This window comes from Gadus morhua, chromosome 9 (genome assembly GCF_902167405.1).
Source record: "Gadus morhua chromosome 9, gadMor3.0, whole genome shotgun sequence".
Classification (NCBI taxonomy): domain Eukaryota; kingdom Metazoa; phylum Chordata; class Actinopteri; order Gadiformes; family Gadidae; genus Gadus; species Gadus morhua.
Window position 1 is genome coordinate 19,873,823 of NC_044056.1, and position 18,246 is coordinate 19,892,068.

Sequence of the window (18,246 nt, forward strand, 5' to 3'; positions counted from 1 at the left end):
TTCTGCGAAGTTGTATTAATGGGGCTTTAAAGTGTCCCCCCCACACCCCCCTTATGTCTGTAGCTCTAGATCTACTGAACCATGACTGAAATACAGATATAAAAACAGCGTTCCATACTTTGTAAAATGTAGGCCTACCTACTGTATCTCCATCAGTTTTGTGTCGAGGCCGCTTGAGGGAACGGATGAATGAAGGATAAAGGCCATCATAGTTCAATTTGCACGAAGCTCCATTTCGGACTTTACCGTACACCGAATCACGTAGTCTTAGTATCTAGTGCACGAAAACACTGCAGTGTAAATAAACTTCTGAAGCGATCCCCTCTTTCGTCAACTTCAGACAAAACAGGCGTCAGTAAAAACACGTACCTTAGCATTGACTCTTTGATATTGATTCATAATTGACAAGCTTTATTTTTATGCAGTGCTATAAGCACCGCATACAGACAGGGCATAACCTTTATCGTTGCAATTGTATTTAATTCAAGTAATTGACCCGAGTCAATGTACTGAACAAATTTGAAGGCGTTTAAAATCAGATGGGATATTTTAACATTTCAACCCACTATTTTACTTTAAATGAATCTATTTTTGCAGTAGCCTAGTCAGCTAGCACATTTTCAGCCCTTGTCCATATAGCATATTCAATTACTTATTCTATCATCCGAATAAAACCAATGTTAAGGCTATATTAACATGGATCACTGTGTTCTGGTCGTAGCCTACTCATTGTTATGTTTAGGTCTACCAGGGCTTTAAACAGCTCGCCGATCTGCTGCGGGATCCACTCCGTGTTTTCCTCAACGCTTTTAACCACCTTATCCGTAGCACTGTGTGAGTGTTTCTGTGAGGGAAGCCGACTCTTGTTTACAGCAGTGATTCTACGAGTGGACACCGACAAGCCTACATAAGGCAAGTCGTTGGATTTCAGCTTGTACTTTGTGCTAAGGGAGTCTTTTAAGGAAAAATAACAATAACCAACTCTGGACGGCTTCTGGGATATAGGAAATCTTCCTCCAGTCTGGCGAACACATCATCTGCTGGGAGATCCATTCTCTTGCGTGGCACAATCATTTTTTTCAGCTGCAAATTCGGCGGACTGCATTTACTGCAAGGATAAGGCCACGGCTCCCCTCCATGGATTAGCCCAAAGGTTTTCATTCATTTTGTTTTTTTTATTCCGGACACCACTCTGCGTGTTTCAGCGTGTTTTTCCATTAAACTAACGTATTTTCCCCGTAGAGACATTTGCTCGGAAACAGTGAGCGGCAGTGAGGGAATATTCTGGTGTGCTCACAAACATCGCCCTTTTACCACCAGGGCCGCATTCTGCTGTGCTTCAAGAGATGGAGACCGAGGATGTGGATTACCATCTTGGATCGAGTCAAATCTGTGGCTTGTGTGCCCCACCGGCAGACGTCGAATTGTTGTGTGCTGGGCAACAATAACAAACTGTTTTAGTCGATTTGTTCTCGTTCATTTCCACCCAAAGGAATTGGGTATATTGGATGCTACTTAAGGATTTCAAGGGCTGTAGTCTCCTACGACCTGTTTGGGCTCGATCACACGTTGCTCTTATTTTTAAGGCTATACACGCCTATGTACTGAATGTTTCAACAGACTTCACGTCGTCGTTCGAGTGATTTAATTTTCTTTTGGAGCAGTGGCGATTAAATGAAAGAACCAGGAATGAGATCTCAAAGACGGAGGAGCAGCACGACCTTGTTTTGGGGTCTGATGCTGTCTGTCTTGACTCTGCTCTGCGTTCGGCCAAGCTGTGGAGAGAGTGAGTATTCAAATATGTTGTTCCTCTTATGTATATTGGCTACATTTATAACCAATGACTATATTTTACACATCCCATGCACGACAGTGTTTGTGTGGATGTGGAAGTGAAAGGTGCTGTTGTTGACGTCAGTTATTTATGCAACATTTGTTTCCAATATTGAGGATGTCATTCCATTTAGGTAAATAATTGCGTTAAATAAGGTGTTGCTTTTTTCTACAATATAGGCTCTTTTAAGAAAGTGTGACATTATCCCTATAATGACTATTGCAATGTGTTGAGTAGCCTATATCATGGGTGTAGGGTTTGTTGACGTTTCATATGTTGTAGGCTATATTCCTGTTGCTGCATAAATGCATAACACAAAACAATATCTCCCAGTTTCCTGCAGACACATTGGCTTTTACAGATCTATGTTCTAGTTTCTGGAGCAGTGGTGAAGGTTACTACGACCATGTGGCCATTTTGCATTTCAGTGTGTCTGCGCATGAACACGGAATATCCTAAATGTGCTCTTAGTCGAAGATGGTTTGATTCAATATTGAAGGAATACAGCCCAAAAATATCGCACACACCGATTTAAACAGTGTTAACTGCAAGGGCAAACGGCGCACACACTTGTATTCAATAATCAACTCGCATGTTTTTTCATCAACATAAATATATTAGGCTACACGTTGCAAAATATGCCTACTACAGACCATATTGCATGCGTCTTCCTTTTTTCGTTTATTCAACCAGTGACCACCTGGCCTTTTGATTGCTGTGTTTTGACTGAGGCATGTTAAAGCCTTTAACTTCTATAATAAAATATCTCTGATCCAATCACTGTTTCCTGAGGTAAGATATATTTCCATGTCTCTGGAGTTCAACGTAGATCTATTCGTTGTGTAGCTCATATATTTGCCGCTGAATTTGCATCGTTTCTGGGAAAGGTTAAATTCATGTTGTTATCTTTGATGTTAAGGTGGGTTTATGATAACTTTGAATGACTGGGTTGACTTGTTTACGTTTTATCTATGTTTTACCGGTCATTGTTATTTGTTTGCAATGACAATGGAATAATGAGCTTTTCTTAGAGAAATGGGCCCAGGCAATATTTATATTTAATAATAAATATATGTGATGTTAAAATATAAATACACCATAGGTCTATTTTCAAGTTCAAATAAATCCCACGTTTATAATTTATTTTATTTGAGCATTGTTCAAAACAAGTTCTTATTTTAAAACCACCTCCTTGAGGCCATGGGTGGTGTTCACAGAATGTCAAATAATAATCCGATGACAATCTCTATTTGATCTCCTACTTTTTGTTCAGTCAATCATTGCTCATGAAAGTCAACAAAACCACACGGCGTTGACAGAGGTACGGAATATTATCTTTTGAGCATTGTGCCCTACAGTGTGTCTTGTTGATATACTTTGACGTGGGAATGAGGTAAGACGGTAAACCATGACTATCATGAAAACATCCTAAAGAACAATCAATTGAAAAGAGATAGAAAAACTAAATGTGAACTCCGATAACCCGACCAGAGAAATATGCGGTTTGTCTCTGTGTCCAGCTGAGCTAGACACCGATTTGAATGTATGAGTGTAGGTGTTACTATTAAGCTTTGAGTGTCTTTGGTCTGCTGAGTCCCAGAAGGAACACGCCGTTATGGTGACTCACCACCAGAGCATCTTTTTTGAATGACACTTAACAACCTGTGGCCAATCTCTTTGGTAATCTAATGGCAAAGACAGAGAACTTAAAACCTTACTCTAATCCCTCCATCTTTGTATACCATGTATCAGGTGACACGCCGCACGTTTTAAAGGCAGGGTTGCAATTCAGTCTCTTGATCGGCTGAATTCTGGTCCGAGCATCCGATATTGAGGACACAACGAGGCCTCCATTAAGGAGCGCTTAATCTTTCCACCAGTAAAATGTAATTAAACTCCCCTTTTAACTTGTACCACAGTAAACTTTCCAAGCTGTGGCTTTCAAGTACACAGCAAACAAGTATTCAGGACTCTCATAGAAAAAGAGGGAGAGAGAGAGAGAGAGAGAGGGGGATAGATAGAAAGAGAGGGAGACTGACTTGGTGTTTGGAAATAGAATGAGCAAAAATACACTCGTCGGGGAAACAGACATGGTTTTGTTAAGTGGAAGAGTAGTGAGTTTGTGAAGCGTTTTATTGGCTTTTGCATTTCACATGGCCAGTTTCTCTACAGCGTGGATGGTTTGGACTCATGCTTCTTCTTACTTTGGATCATCAGTCTCCGCGATTACATTCAAACAGCCCTCCTTAAATAGATGTGTTGGCAGCGACATCTGTGCTGGCGACGTACAAGAGTAGAGACACCTTTTGCAAGACTCCCAGTGGACCTGACTTTGTTTCACTTCTTTATCGTGATCGCTCCTGCAAAACCTGAATGGCTCCAGCATTGTCACAATTTTTTTTCAATACTCTATCCCTTTCTTTGGCATCTTGGCTGAATGTTTGTTTTGTTTGTGTCTTTTGTTTTGCGTCTCAGAGTTGGGGGCAACTATTTTCAAATTCCTATTTTTTCCTATTTTTTCCATCTATTGAGGTAGGCTCTGCCATGTCCTGCATTGTGTGCTTTCTTTTGCTCTGATGACAACATTGTCAATACAAGCACACTGAGAGAATTGGTTGAATACATAATATTATCAACGTGAGTGCTTATTGAGGTCATCAAGGACTCACTCACTCACTGCTTGTGCTCCAATGCACTTGTTAACAAAAGGGAGAATGTTTGCCAGCCTAACGAGCAGTGAGAAAATTGACTGGGTTTCGGGTCAAATCGGGTTTGGCGTATACCGTCAAACGATGAGGACATCTTGACAGATTTCATTTTCACTACGGTTCAACCGTGTGTGTGTGTGTGTGTGTGTGTGTGTGTGTGTGTGTGTGTGTGTGTGTGTTTGTGTGTGTGTGTGTGTGTGTGTGTGTGTGTGTGCACTCCAGTAGGGCCCCACATGGTGATCACGTGAGGCCCCGTACATGCCCCTGTATGGCGCTGGGGAAGTGTGTCACTGGGCTATTTTGTGAACGTGCACTGTGCCATGCTGTCCTATTGCTCCTAGGGGCTGCCAGCTGAGGCTTATAATGCTTAATTAAGCTCTTTATTTCAAGTGGGCTACCATTTGATTTGCTCATACAGTCTTTTGGCCGGTTGCATTATCATACATGATGTGCTGTCTGCCTAATGGGTTTGAGGGAGTCGTAATGTTGTGCTGGATGAATGCAATGTTAGTTCTTCTAGATCCAAAAGAAAGCATATATTTTCATCACAAATGTATATGGCACAAACAATTGTCAGATGCAAGACTGAAACATAGTGTATGAAATGTATGACTCAAGTAACCTACATGCATAAACATCCACTCATTTCTTGCTGTAGGTTCAAGGACAACTACAACATCTCAGAAATGATTACATACAACTTTACCTACAGCACACATAGTGCTGTATCAATAGCATTGTTTCTGTTTCATTTTTTAACTATTCTAAATCATACCCCATTTGACAAACCTGAACTTGGATGTAATCAGTTTCGTAAACCTTTCATTTCAACATTATTGACTGTAACTACTTGAAAGTTAGGTTAGGAAAGCATTACCCCAGGAGCGGGGTATTTCTTACAGCATCACTTTTTCAATCTTCAGAAATAGTGTAGAGTACCTAAACATCTCATAGGGCAATGTTCCGTCAGGTTTATTTACTGAAGTATATTTTCTGTTATTACTGCATTGCATGTAATGCTGTTTGCTTTCTCTGGGTTAAGAACAGGCTTATATTTATTCTGTATTCAAATTGAAAGGACTTTCATCATCTTTTTCAATTTCTCTTTTGAATTTTGAAATGTGTTTTCGGAAACTGCCTAAAGCTTGTAGCAGTTCTAGTCTTTTGAACATTACGCATGAAAGGTTTGAATCAAGTCTCAGCATCAACATCAATGCAACGTGTACCACAAGCATCTAATTAACATAAAAGTATCTCTCACCTAGAAGATGAAATGGAATAAAGCAGTACAGCATATCTTAAATCATAGTTAGTGGTGTTGCACCATCACAACAGCAAAGGTCATTGTATTTGAAATACTTCTAGTTGTGAACAGTGCATTCTTTTAACTAAGTCAACGCTGCTTTGGAATTCGGTCAAACTCTACTTCCAGGAAATATTAAACTTGCTTACTTCCGTTGTTAATTAAAAAAAAAAAGTCTACAATGCCAGGCATGTTTGCATTCACGTAGCCCTCCTTCCGCTTTCAAAGACGGGAGCGAGAGAGAGAGACTGCTTGTGAGGGGGCAGGAATCGCAGTGTAGTGTTACTGTTTGGGGTGAGATATGCCAGTAGTGTTTGAAGTGATAGCTACTATAGGGGAGTGTGCCACCCAGACCAGCAGTCGGATGACTTCCAGTATGTGGGGGATTAGGGGCGCTGCTGGCAGGTGTGAGGGGATATGACTGGGCTGTTACCAGCTCTCCTTCGGATATATTTTTTTTCATAGCCATTAACTGGAGAGCATTGGTATACTAAATAACATTTTCAACCAGTTCCGGTGTGAGGCACATATTCTTCAAGACGTGGTTGATATTTGATCGTCCTATTTTGAAGAAAGTGTGTTATTGTTGAATGGTACAATGTTTTTTGTCTTCGTAGAACAAATAACTTTTGTCTATAGCATTTTGATAATAGCATATAATATGTAAAGAATCAAATGCTATAATATCGGAAAGGCTTTCATTTTACCTTATTGTAGATGGTTCTCAATAATAGTATTAACATTGACAAGCTATAGATATTATTTATCCCAGTTTCAGATTCTGTGGCTAACGGAAAATAACTCAACCATTAATGTCTCCTAGCAGCCATGAACCCTCTTATTGGGTTGGCCTTCATAGCCTTTCTAATCCTGTGGGAAGAGCTGTTTGGTATTTTAATTTGTGTAAATATTTCCAATCATTGACTGCTCACCTTTCTATTGTTGTACTTTTTGTTCATGTTTTAACAACTTCTTGAAACCATCCGCAACCTGATGCCTCTCCTTTGTCGACCAATGAAACCATCAGCTACCTGACACCTCTCCTTCCTGACCAATGAAACCATCAGCTACCTGATGGCTCTTCCAGTCCCTCCAGGATTTCGCAGGCCTTTTTTGAGTTTGTCGCGGCCTAAAATGCCTGATGAGCTTTTCTAAAAAGTTGCGATGAAAGTTGCAGTGTTTTTAATGATTTTGTTGCGATTACAGTGCGAGAGGAAGTGAAAGTTGCGATAAAAGTTGCGATTTTCCTGATGTTATTACTGCAATTTTCCCAGTGTAATTTGTTAAATATTAAGTTATTACAAAAAAAAACATTAATTAAAAGAAAAACACTTGAGAAATGGTCTTATGAATAATTGATTCTTTCCGCAATGAATCAGTCAGTTATCTGCCTCGTCGTCTGACATCCTGCCTGCAGTTCTGTAGTTATGTTTTGCGGTGGCAAAATGCTTATCAATGTAAGATTTCCGCTTATTTTCATCCACAATATTGCATGCAGTGCAAAACAATTTTCACCTGCTTTCATGTAGAATAGCAGGATACTGCTTTTACAATTTACAATCAGGGTATTTAGCAGACGCTTTTATCCAAAGGGACTTAGATCGTTTAATACACACATTGACACACCGACGGCAGAGTCAACCATGCAAGGCGACAAGCACATGCTGCATGAATGCTTGAATTGCTTGAAGTAGTAAACACGAAAGTAAGGCGGAAGGTAGTTTGTCGACATCAGTTCAAGACGACGCCCCTGATTGGTCAAATTTGCAGGAAAGTTGCGGTGGTTAAAATTGCGACACCGCACTCAATTCGCGGTGATTGGTTGATGTTGCGTTGAAGTTGCAAATCGCAACGTCGAGAAATCCTGGAGGGTCTGCTCTTCTTGCTCAACAAATGACGGTTTTAATATTTGGGGCAGTGCAAGTCCACTATGTGTGCGTATGTGCGTTGTCACAGAAGTGCATTCAGGCCTCAATTTGTGCGACCTTTACTCCAATTACTACATCATGTAATCATGAATTACAGTTTTGTTGTCAAACTGAATTTTAGGCATGGCTGCCCTTTTAAGTTCAACAGCAAAATGCAAGAATGTCTGGTGGCTTAACTGCCAGCAAATGGCAGTTCAATCCCTTGTTTCAAGGAAATTATTGGAATTCCTCGTACTTAACGTGCCTAATTAGACGAACAAGGGACAGCAACCAGGAGTTTCACTGTTGCTTGCTTATTTTGTGATATTACCATGGTGCAGTGCTAATGAAAGGCCGGTTAAACATGAATAGCCTATTGTAATAACTACAACTGTGAACTTTCCCAAGAAAGGTATCGGTGATACAGACGTCAAACAATCTGATCTGGTCCAGAGTCCAAACTGAAAAATTCTCCATTCCCAATTGGTCACATCCCCTGTTTAGAACATAAATATCTGAGGGTGCTTCAGATGTTAATGTCTGATAATAAAGGTATCAAGGCATCACTGCAGTCTCCCTCTTTGCTCCTCCAGTCTGTATAGCCAGACACCCCCTGATTAGATATATGTCTCCGTCAGGAGGTGGCGCCCACATTTTTTTTCTTTACTAACAAAGAAATTAGTCTTTGTATTTCAGGGGACCCTCCCCCCTTTCAATGATGGCTGGAGGGGCAGGAGAACTCGGTAAAACAAAGAGGACATGCACCTCCATTGCTCCGAAGCCCGGGGCATTTGTGGAATTTGGAAAAAGCTAATTGTTTTTTTCCTGAAGTAATCATTTCCGTTCTAAGTTTGTAGCTGCCCAAACTTAGTGTGTGTGTGTGTGTGTGTGTGTGTGTGTGTGTGTGTGTGTGTGTGTGTGTGTGTGTGTGTGTGTGTGTGTGTGTGTGTGTGTGTGTGTGTGTGTGTGTGTGTGTGTGTGTGTGTGTGTGTGTGTTAGACAATGTGGCTACTGTTTCTGGTGGCAAAATGTGAACAATGTTCTTCCAACCGTTGGCCACCTTTTGTCAACACTGAAGTGGATCCTCCTCTGCTTTAGGAAGACTTTAAGAACGCGTTTCCACTCTGTTGCAGAGCAACGTGCACCACCCATTGTTTCCTTTTATACTTCTTCCGTAAAGGGGGGATGGCTTTTGTCGCACGATTTTGACACGCTTCCCGATATTTTGGCCATGTCTCTCCGTGGACACTGGTCTTTGGTTAAGAGCTTTGAACGGCCATGTTCTGGAGCCGTGGTTGTTTGTTTCAAAGGCGGCAGTGTGACTGGGCCTGCCTGCCGTCAGAGCATCCTAAGCCGCTCTAAGAACATTAAAGGGTTAGCAGAGAGGTTAGCCATCAAGGCTTAATGTTTCATCCAGTGCAAGGACACCTCGTTAGATGCCCTTCTCCTAATCACCGCCTGTTTGTTTTAAATACTCCTCCATAATAGTCGATCTTACCGCTCCAATCCAAAGGTCTGGCTTTCTTTAAGTCAGTTTGTTCTGCAACTCCATTGCTGCTGGGTGTTTCCTATTATTACCATCCATTACAACCAGTTTGATGATTGTATTGTTTTTGCTTTTGCTTGTGTTCCTTGGGTATGGAAAAGTGTTTTTGTGATCTCGGCTTTTCTTTTCCTACCTAGGAGTATTCACATCATCCATTAATCTGTCATTGGAAATAAGGCGAAATTAGCTGTTGCTCAAACACTAAAAAGGGAAACTGCCGTGAACAACATGGGCCACAGATGAGTCTGGATCGTTTGCGCTCTCGTGTAGATATCATTTTTCAAAGGTGTCATACAATAAAATGCATAAAATATGATGATTTGCTTTCTTGATCATTATAATAATCAAAGCGTGATACTAGTTGTGCATAGAAATAACTGTTTGTAGCGTGTGCACCTGAAATACTTTCTCGTTTCTCCAACCCTTCTCAAACCATCCTGAAGCTCAAGCTAACCCCCGTCTCTCTCCGTGCTCTGTCTGTTCAGTCTGCAGTCCCAGCATCGACATTCGTAATGACATCAGCGAGCTGAGGCGCCTGGAGAACTGCACCGTGGTGGAGGGCTACCTGCAGATCCTCCTCATCTCGGACAAGACCAGCACCCTCAACCAGGAGCTGCTGCGCTCCCTCAGCCTGCCCAAGCTGACCGTCATCACGGACTACCTGCTTTTGTTCCGCGTGGCCGGCCTGGACAGCCTCAGCACGCTGTTCCCCAACCTCAGCGTCATCCGGGGACGCAACCTCTTCTACAACTACGCCCTGGTCATCTTCGAGATGACCAGCCTGAAGGACATCGGTCTGTACAACCTGAGGAACGTCACGCGCGGGGCCATCCGTATCGAGAAGAACCCTGAGCTGTGCTACCTGGACTCGGTGGACTGGTCCCTGATCATGGGCGCGGACGGCAACAACTTCATCAGTGGGAATAAGCAATCCAAGGAGTGCGGCGACGTCTGCCCCGGCATGATGGAGGACAAGCCGCTGTGCGTGCGCACCCAGTTGAAGGAGAAGTTTGATTACCGCTGCTGGACCTCCAACCAGTGTCAGAAAGGTACGTGGGAGCACATTATTGTTGAAAAGGTGTCCTTTAGGCCCGCCTTTTCGAAGACAATTTAAAATGGGTCCATGCCCCATGGTCCCGTTTATTTAGTCAAGTACCTTTTTTATTTTTATGACTTTCGTTCACGTGTCACAGGAAATAAAAATAATTTGTTTTGCCTTTATTTGAACAGCTTTGGGGTTATTTGCCTTGCGTAATTATCCACCTTTTGTGTGGCATGCTGTGGCTCTTTGTGAACACGTCTTTGATGGAGTGACCTCTGTTACCCTTTTTAAACTCAAACGAAATGGGACTTTTGATGAACGAATGCCATTTCATCTTTGGAGTGTTTTTCCTTTGTTGAGTCATGCTGCTGGATTGTCAGTTGGTCATCCATTTCTGCGGCTTGTTTATTGGAGGTAGGTTTCCTCTCAGATCATGCCATTTGAGGAGTGCGTGATGGCTCCGTATACAGCCCTGAGGAACGGAAAGGCTTACTCTGTTGAGGTTAAACTGTGGGGCCAAGAAGGAAGCTAGTCTACCTGTCTGGACTATGTCGGTTCAATATTTGCCTTAGGGACTGTTTGCAATTTATGGAAAGGGGTACAGAGAGAATTCTGGTGGAGAGAGAAAGTCATCTCAGCATGACAAGGCATTTTGGAAGAGTTCAGGAGAGGGTCATTTCTGTTTTGGTTGGCTTTTTGATCTCTTCTAAAAGTTATTTTGGAATTGTAGTCTGCTTTCAAGGTTGCAAACTTCGTTATTTTTCAAAGCAAACATCTGACTTCCCGATTTGTGGAAGAACTAAAAGGAAAAATCGTTCCATTCATAGTGTGCATCTTTCACTGCCTTAAACGTAGCAGGCAGACCCCACTCCCCAGAATCTATCTTGCATTTATTTTATCACTGGGATATTCAGGTGAAATGTAACCTAGCCTTTTACCCACACTCCCCAAATATGCGTAGGCGTTAAATATCTTTGGAGTTGCCTTTCTTTGCTGTCCAACAACTCATCTGTTTATCACGTGCAGTCTCATTTGTTTCCCTGCACATGTTCAATGCGGCAAAGATATTTTTTGCTCCACATTCCTATGGTGTTTAAAAAAAAAATTCAACACATGACTGTGAATATCTTAAAGTCAATAGGCTTTTTGTTTTTGTAAAATAACTATTTTATCAGAAGGCTTTTATACCCTGATTTGAGATAAGACAGATTATATTTTTGAATGAATGACGCGGTTTGATATGCTATCATGTTTCCTGTATGTTGATAAAGGGAAGTCCCATTTACTGTAACACTTCCCTTAACATTCTCTCCATTTCACTTTTCCCTCCTTTCTTAATTTTTGTTTCACTCTGTTTCTTTCTGACTTCCTTACTCTGTGAAACGCACAGTAGCCTTGTGACTCATGCCGATACGTCTGTGACGGGGAGGGTACATAATGTTGACCTGGACTTGGAAGGAGCCCATAAAGAAAACATGGCCGCTCCTCATCTGGCTGCCATGTTCCCTGACGCTGAGTGAAAAGATGGTTGACATTTTTTCCCATGAGCTCTTTGCTATTGAGGAATTGTGTACAGTTACATCCCTATACCCCCTCTCCTCCTCTCTCTTCACACTTAGAACAAACAGTAGAAATCAACCTCTGCTTCCTTCCTTTAGCTGCAGCCACTGTTTCTATAGGCCTGTAAGGCTTGTCATTGTCCCCGGGACCCTGGGGACTTCGTCTGCTGGTTGTGTTAAAGGGGTGAAAAGAGCTGCTTAAAGACACTCCTAAAGGTCCATTTAGTCCAAACAGAACAAACAAGGCATAAAATACACAGATGAAATTGTCCCGTTCAAAACTATTTACATCAGCCACAACGCGAATATGCAGCATTTTCAAAAAAGAATTGCGCCTGTGAAAAATACAAATGTATTCATGTTTGCAGCCAAAAGTTATTACTGCGTTCAAGACAACTCGTAAAAAACTAGCTAGACTTGTTCAAAATAAATTTGGCTGCTTCCTACTTTTTCTACAATTACAGGTCGGAAATGCTGTTCTCAGTTGAGAGGTCCGACTTGACCTCAGCAACAACATCCAACATGGCGGCCTTCCTCATTGATGGGAACGAAATTAAAAGTGTTTTTTGTAGCTTTAACACATCATTTCATGTGTAATTATGCGTTATGTGTTTTGCATCATTAATATTTCGCTCTGATTAAAGCAATATGTGGAATTGAGCAAGTATTTTACAGATTTAAATTAGCTAGCCAGGTCTGTCTCCTCTCTTCACATGATTCCAAAAGAAGCATACATTGCTACGTCCTTTCCCTAAAATATCTTATTTATTTAGAGCAGGGGTTCTCAAAGTTTTGACAGCTGAGGGCCAATTTAGGAACCCAAAATTTGACTGAGGTCCGTCAAAGGAAATAAATGTAGGCGGGAAACGCCGTCAGCATCCCAGTTGTGAAAAGAAAACATTGCACCGTGGACCTCCTTGGAGTGAGGTCAAGTGAGGTCTAAATCACGAAACTGAGGTTCATCCTTTCAAAGTAATGTACAGTCGGATAAAAACGAACAAATAACAGGATTTAATTGAAAGCTAGAGAGAGTCGACCTTTCTCTTTATATATATTTATTTATTATTATTATTTTCTTCAACTTACATCTGTATGTCATTGCGGGCCGCCAGGAATGTTTCTGCCACCATTGGCCCGCGGGCCGCACTTTGAGAACCAATGATTTGACCAAGAGGATTCAAATCGAGTTTCAGACACTTTAAATTCAAGTGTAAAACAGTGTAGCGAGTCGTAATGAAAAGTTGGTGCGCATTTCTTAATACATCAATACTTTGTAGACCATATTTTTTAAGGGTTAGTTCACTGTTTTTCAACTAAAAGTAGGCTATAACTCTTTCTGGAAAAGCTTGTATCCAAGACAACGCTGTTGCTACTGCACAACTTAATGTTCTAAAAAGAATGAATGAGGCTTTTTCGCAAAATGGATATTGCATCATATGTGTACAGTCCCGTTCTGTTTCATGATTTGTAGTTATTATATTGGAAAAAATCACACCAAACAATGGCGTTCAATTTAAAAGGACCTCTAGGCTTTATAAATCTGACGAAGCGCAGACTTTCTTTCTCTCTCGTTCGTTCGTTCGTTCGTTCGTTCTTCTTCTGAAGTCTAGATGTGTCAGCCTCCTTTCTCCTCAGAACCCCCCTCCCCTAGGCTCCACCCCTCTGCATAATTGCCTTGTTTTTCCCCCAGTGCAGATGTTCCTTCAAGGGCATAGAGTGGTTTGCTAGTCAATACAGACCAGGCTCCTCTTTAATTACAGCACACAGGAGGGGGGGGGGGGGGGGGGGGTGGGGGGGGTGCTGTCTGCTGGTACACGATGCTGGCCTCTGGGCATTCTGGGCCTCATGAAACAAACAAGACTCCCTCCGTGTTCCAGCAGATGCACACAGGGCCGGTTTGGAAGTCTCGCTTGTGGCTTTAGATGAGCCAGATGCCCCCCCCCCCCCCCTTTTTCTTGTAGTGTTTTGTAGTGAATATAAACACAATGGGGACCGCGGACCGTGGAGGGGCTCCCTCACCATGGAGGGGCCCTCGTGAGGGGTCTTTCTTTGGGAGGCGGAGCAAGAAGAGGAAATGTCAGGAGAAATGTCAAGCATAGGAGCTCAGTGGCCAGCTGCCGCCGGGCATGTCTGCGTCCGCGTCAGACTCAGATTACTGGTAATAATTAATTTACGAGGGGGGGTGGGGGATCAGGGCATGCTTCTTAGAGGAAGTTTCCGACCAGTGGGGAAATTATGCTAATTGTCTCCTGTTGTAATTTATACATCTAAACTCCTTTTACAGTTGTGAATAGTCAAAAGTGACTCTAAATAGTCGAGCTGTGGTTAATCCGTTTTTTTTCATAATGCAATTACATGTCATGGCTTTTACAGGAGCATTCACAGTGCCTCAGGCTCACTATAATGGGGTTATTTGTGTGCGTTACAGTTTTGCTTGTTTGCCCACAAACTTGAAGCATAGAAGATTACAAATAAACCCCCTTCTGTAGTTCTTGCCCAGCTCCCCTAAGTGATCCTTCATTGTCCCTCGGTATCTCTCCGTCTCCTCCCTCCCGCCGTCCCTCTGTTTCTCACGGATGTTCTCCCTCTCTTGGACCGGCGGTGCGTGTCCTTCCGTTTCCACACTCTCTCCTGCTGCTGCTGCTGCCTGTGAGCGGGGCTGTCGGCGGCTCTGCCTGCCAGAGTGCTCCCAACTTGTTTGCCCGTTGCCGGAGTCATTCTCTCATCACTCCTGTGGCTGTGAACCGGCTCGTTTGGCTCAGCCGAGTTCCTGTGACATCGCATGCTGTTTGCTTTGAGCTTGTTGGTCCCGTGACTCTGTGTGCTCCCTGGCCTGCTTTGGAACCGGACCCCCCGGGGCCCTGCCAGGCCCCCAGGCCTGTCTTGCACCACCCGGACTGGCTCGCCTGGGCCAGTCCCGCTGGCAGGGAAGCACACCCGTGTCAACTCTCCCTCGTGTCCCACGGCCAGGCCGCTCGATGGATTCAGGGACCCGCTCTCTCTCTCCCACAGTTGGGCGGCACTCGGATGGCTTGCGTTTCCCCTTCCGCTGTTGGACTAGGAACTTGCAGTTAAAGGGTGCTGAAGTTTCTCAAGCACTCTGGTTACAAGTCAGACCTCTTTATCCATGTATGCATATTTAGTCCAACATGTCCCCTCAAAGTCTCTAGATTTTGAAATGTATTACAGTCCATAATCTTTGGTTTATAATAATGCGAGAATTTTTAATAAATTAACACATATGCATTTTTCAATGTGCCTGCTATGTCTTGCTTACCTTCTGGACATTCACTTCTAGACAAAGTGAAATGTTTTTGAGCGCTTGCTGTTTTCTGAGATGATAATTATCCGGATTAAGCTTGGATCCCCACCTTTCTTCATTGTAGCTTGCGGAAAAGATGCTGCGTAATTCCATTTGCAAATATCCTCCAGAGCAACGGATATGTGCTTCACACTACAGTGTTTTAATAGACCTTGGTTTTCCCGGGGCTCGTGCGCGGGACAGCTATCGTTTTGGTAACGGAAGAAGAGGACCCGACTTCGCTGCACGGAATCTGAACCCCGGGTGTCCCAGTGTTGAACCCAGTGCTGAGACCCAGCAGAGATCAAGTATTTAGGAGTCTTGGCAGTTGGCACATGTCTCATCTTAGCCTGGGAGAGTTTTGCATTTGTTAATATGTTTACTCCCTGCATGCCAGAGACCCACTCGATATGGCTGTTATGAGTGAAGCCTTGCATGAGCCAAGCTCATGCAGTGGGTAGGGGGGGGGGATGTAACCCCAGTAGGGTCAAGAGGGATCAGACTGTACAATGTATGACTGTATGAGCTAATCCTGTATCGTATGCTACCCACTGAACTGATCATCTCTGTACAAGTTTGCGGTTTCATATTTTTCAAGGATCTAATTCATACTAAATAGTTACCCTACACCTGAATGATTGAATTATAGCAGGTGGATGTTTACTGATATTACACTAATGAGAATGCTGTCGGATTGAGCGTGCATGCCATGATTGTTGATGATGTAATCAAGAAAAAATATTGACAGATATAAATAAATTTGGCCATAATGTGGGTGAAACCTTTACGTATGATGAGTTAAATTGTGTTTGAGTGTTGTATTTTGATGTTCATGTTGCATCTTGCATGGCTTAAAAGTCAGCTCTAAAGATCCGCCTAGCCCACACAGGATTTAAGGCCGCAATTGAATGTCAGAACATATTTGTCCATGGCATGAGTCATTGTGTGGTAAAGGATATGGGAGCCAAAATTGTTATAATAATAATATAGTAATATTTGCAAGGAAGCTTTGCATCAGAAGCAACAGCCAAACCCGCCAGTATTTCCAGTAGTCTGCTGATGGCGTAAGGTCCAAATGCTCCAAATATTATTCAAATCAGCAGATTCCCTTTTTCTTCTTGTTAATACAGGCTATATTGATTGCGAGATAGCCAGCTCAGGTTTAGCAGATGGAAGAAACGTTTGTATGCGAGGTTGTGTTGCCAGGGTGGCCTTGGGCCCTGCCTGATGACGCATGGTTCCGGGTTTAAGGCCACACAGCCGGGAAGTCTTTAATGACTTAGCTAGACCTAATCTAAACGGCTCCCCTCCGGGCCAGCTCCAGCACGCTCTCTCTTAGCTCAGTCCGGGTCCACACAATGTACCAGTGTTGGCGCCAAAGGAAGGGATTCATCATTCACCCTCCGCAACCCCGCTCCCTCACGGCCCTGCCACCCTGAACACAGAGTCAGCAGGTCCATCGCAGACGCTCTGGATAACACACAGGCATGCGTGCGTGCTCAATGTATTGAGTTCTTCACTTATTACTATGTACTGTAGTAAAGGATGCTGCCACAACTTCAACAATGATGTGATTGAAATTATTTTATGAGGATAACCCCTTGCGATGTACCATCTCGTTTTCCGGGGGTCCTGAACAAAATACCCCTGAAACATTGCACACATGAGTCAAATGTCATTAACATTTGTATATAAAAAATATAAATAAACTATTTACATGCTGTATTCAAAATGCAAAATGAAAATTGATCGTTAATTCTCCCGCGTTTACATGGACATTTCTGGTGGAAGTGGAAGAACAGCTCAATCGGAATAGAAAATGATCATATATACGCCTCAATCGGAATACACGAGAATGCGCGAGAAACATATGCAAGTACGCTAACCACTTTTGTAAATGCCATATATACAGTACATTTGGAGTGTCAATCATCTCGTTCCACCGCTATTAATAACAGTGTCCATGGAAACGTTGCTAATCGGAATACAATTCTCTGATCTGAGAATTCAATGCGGAATTCAAAAAGGTGGTGTAGTCCGCTCTAATCTTCATGTATACACTTATTCCGATTGGTTTGGGGTGGGTGCGGCTACTTTTTAACTTATAGAGATGGCATCAGCAGTTGCAGTAGTTCCCAATTGGTCCGTTGGTACTTTTATGCACACCGAACTGGGCCGCTGTTAAGGAAAGTGGATTTTTGGCCTGATTCACTTCTTTCTTTCCTGCTAAGCAACGTCAACGTCTTTGGCGGACTATTTCTCTGCTTGACAGCACTACGAATGGTAATTGTAAAAAGACACAGCCGTGTGTCATCGACGAAATCCTTAATGATCAATTAGCCGATCGTCGATTAATCATGCCCATCCCTGCAAACGACAACAAAAGACACAAAGAGCATACAATTACAACAAAATACATAACGGGGTATAATAATTGTTACTGATACGTCAGTGGAAATGGGTGTTTCCATCTACGCCCCTCCTCCACCACCGTTCCCCCTCCCGGGCTCTGCTCCAGCCTGCTCCGCCCAGCCTCCTCCACCCTCCATATGGGTCAATCACGTTGGTTCATTGTGATCTTTTTGGGCTGGTGTTATGTTCTTCAAACGAGTTGTCTTCACCGAGTACAGAAAACCCGCCCTCGTTGAAACACAACAGAGAGACAATCAGTTGGGTTTGAAGTAGTTCCTCTTCTTCATTTGGTTTTATTGGTTGCCTTGGTGTTTGGGCCGTGAGGCCATCAGGCATGAGTTGGTGGCGAGATGTTTTTTTCTTTTAGGTGAAATAATTTTTTACCCCAGAAGCAAAAAACAGAAGGATATTTAATTTGCTTGACTGCCATGACCAGGTTGTGGAGAGACTCGTAAAAAGCCACAGACTCGCTGCTGCCAGCTATTGCTGACTTTTGTTGTCAACAAGAGTCTCTCTCTCTCTCTCTCTCTGTCTCTGTCTCTTTCTCTCTCTCTCTCCCTCTCTCTCCCCGTCTCCCTGTCTCTGTCAATGTGTGTGTCTCTCTGTCATGTGTGTATTTCTACTTCAAATCACA

At 42.9% G+C, this 18,246-nt stretch overlaps 1 protein-coding gene across 1 annotated transcript in view; it reads left to right on the plus strand.

The window, feature by feature from the left end:
• The first annotated feature begins 714 nt into the window (after positions 1–714).
• igf1ra (insulin-like growth factor 1a receptor) overlaps positions 715–18,246 on the plus strand; it is a 71,573-nt gene continuing 54,041 nt past the window's right edge. The window contains exons 1-2 of the mRNA XM_030365676.1: positions 715–1,786; positions 9,784–10,347. Coding sequence (XP_030221536.1) covers positions 1,675–1,786; positions 9,784–10,347 — 676 coding nt within the window. The 5' untranslated portion in view covers positions 715–1,674. The remainder of the gene's footprint in view (positions 1,787–9,783; positions 10,348–18,246) is intronic.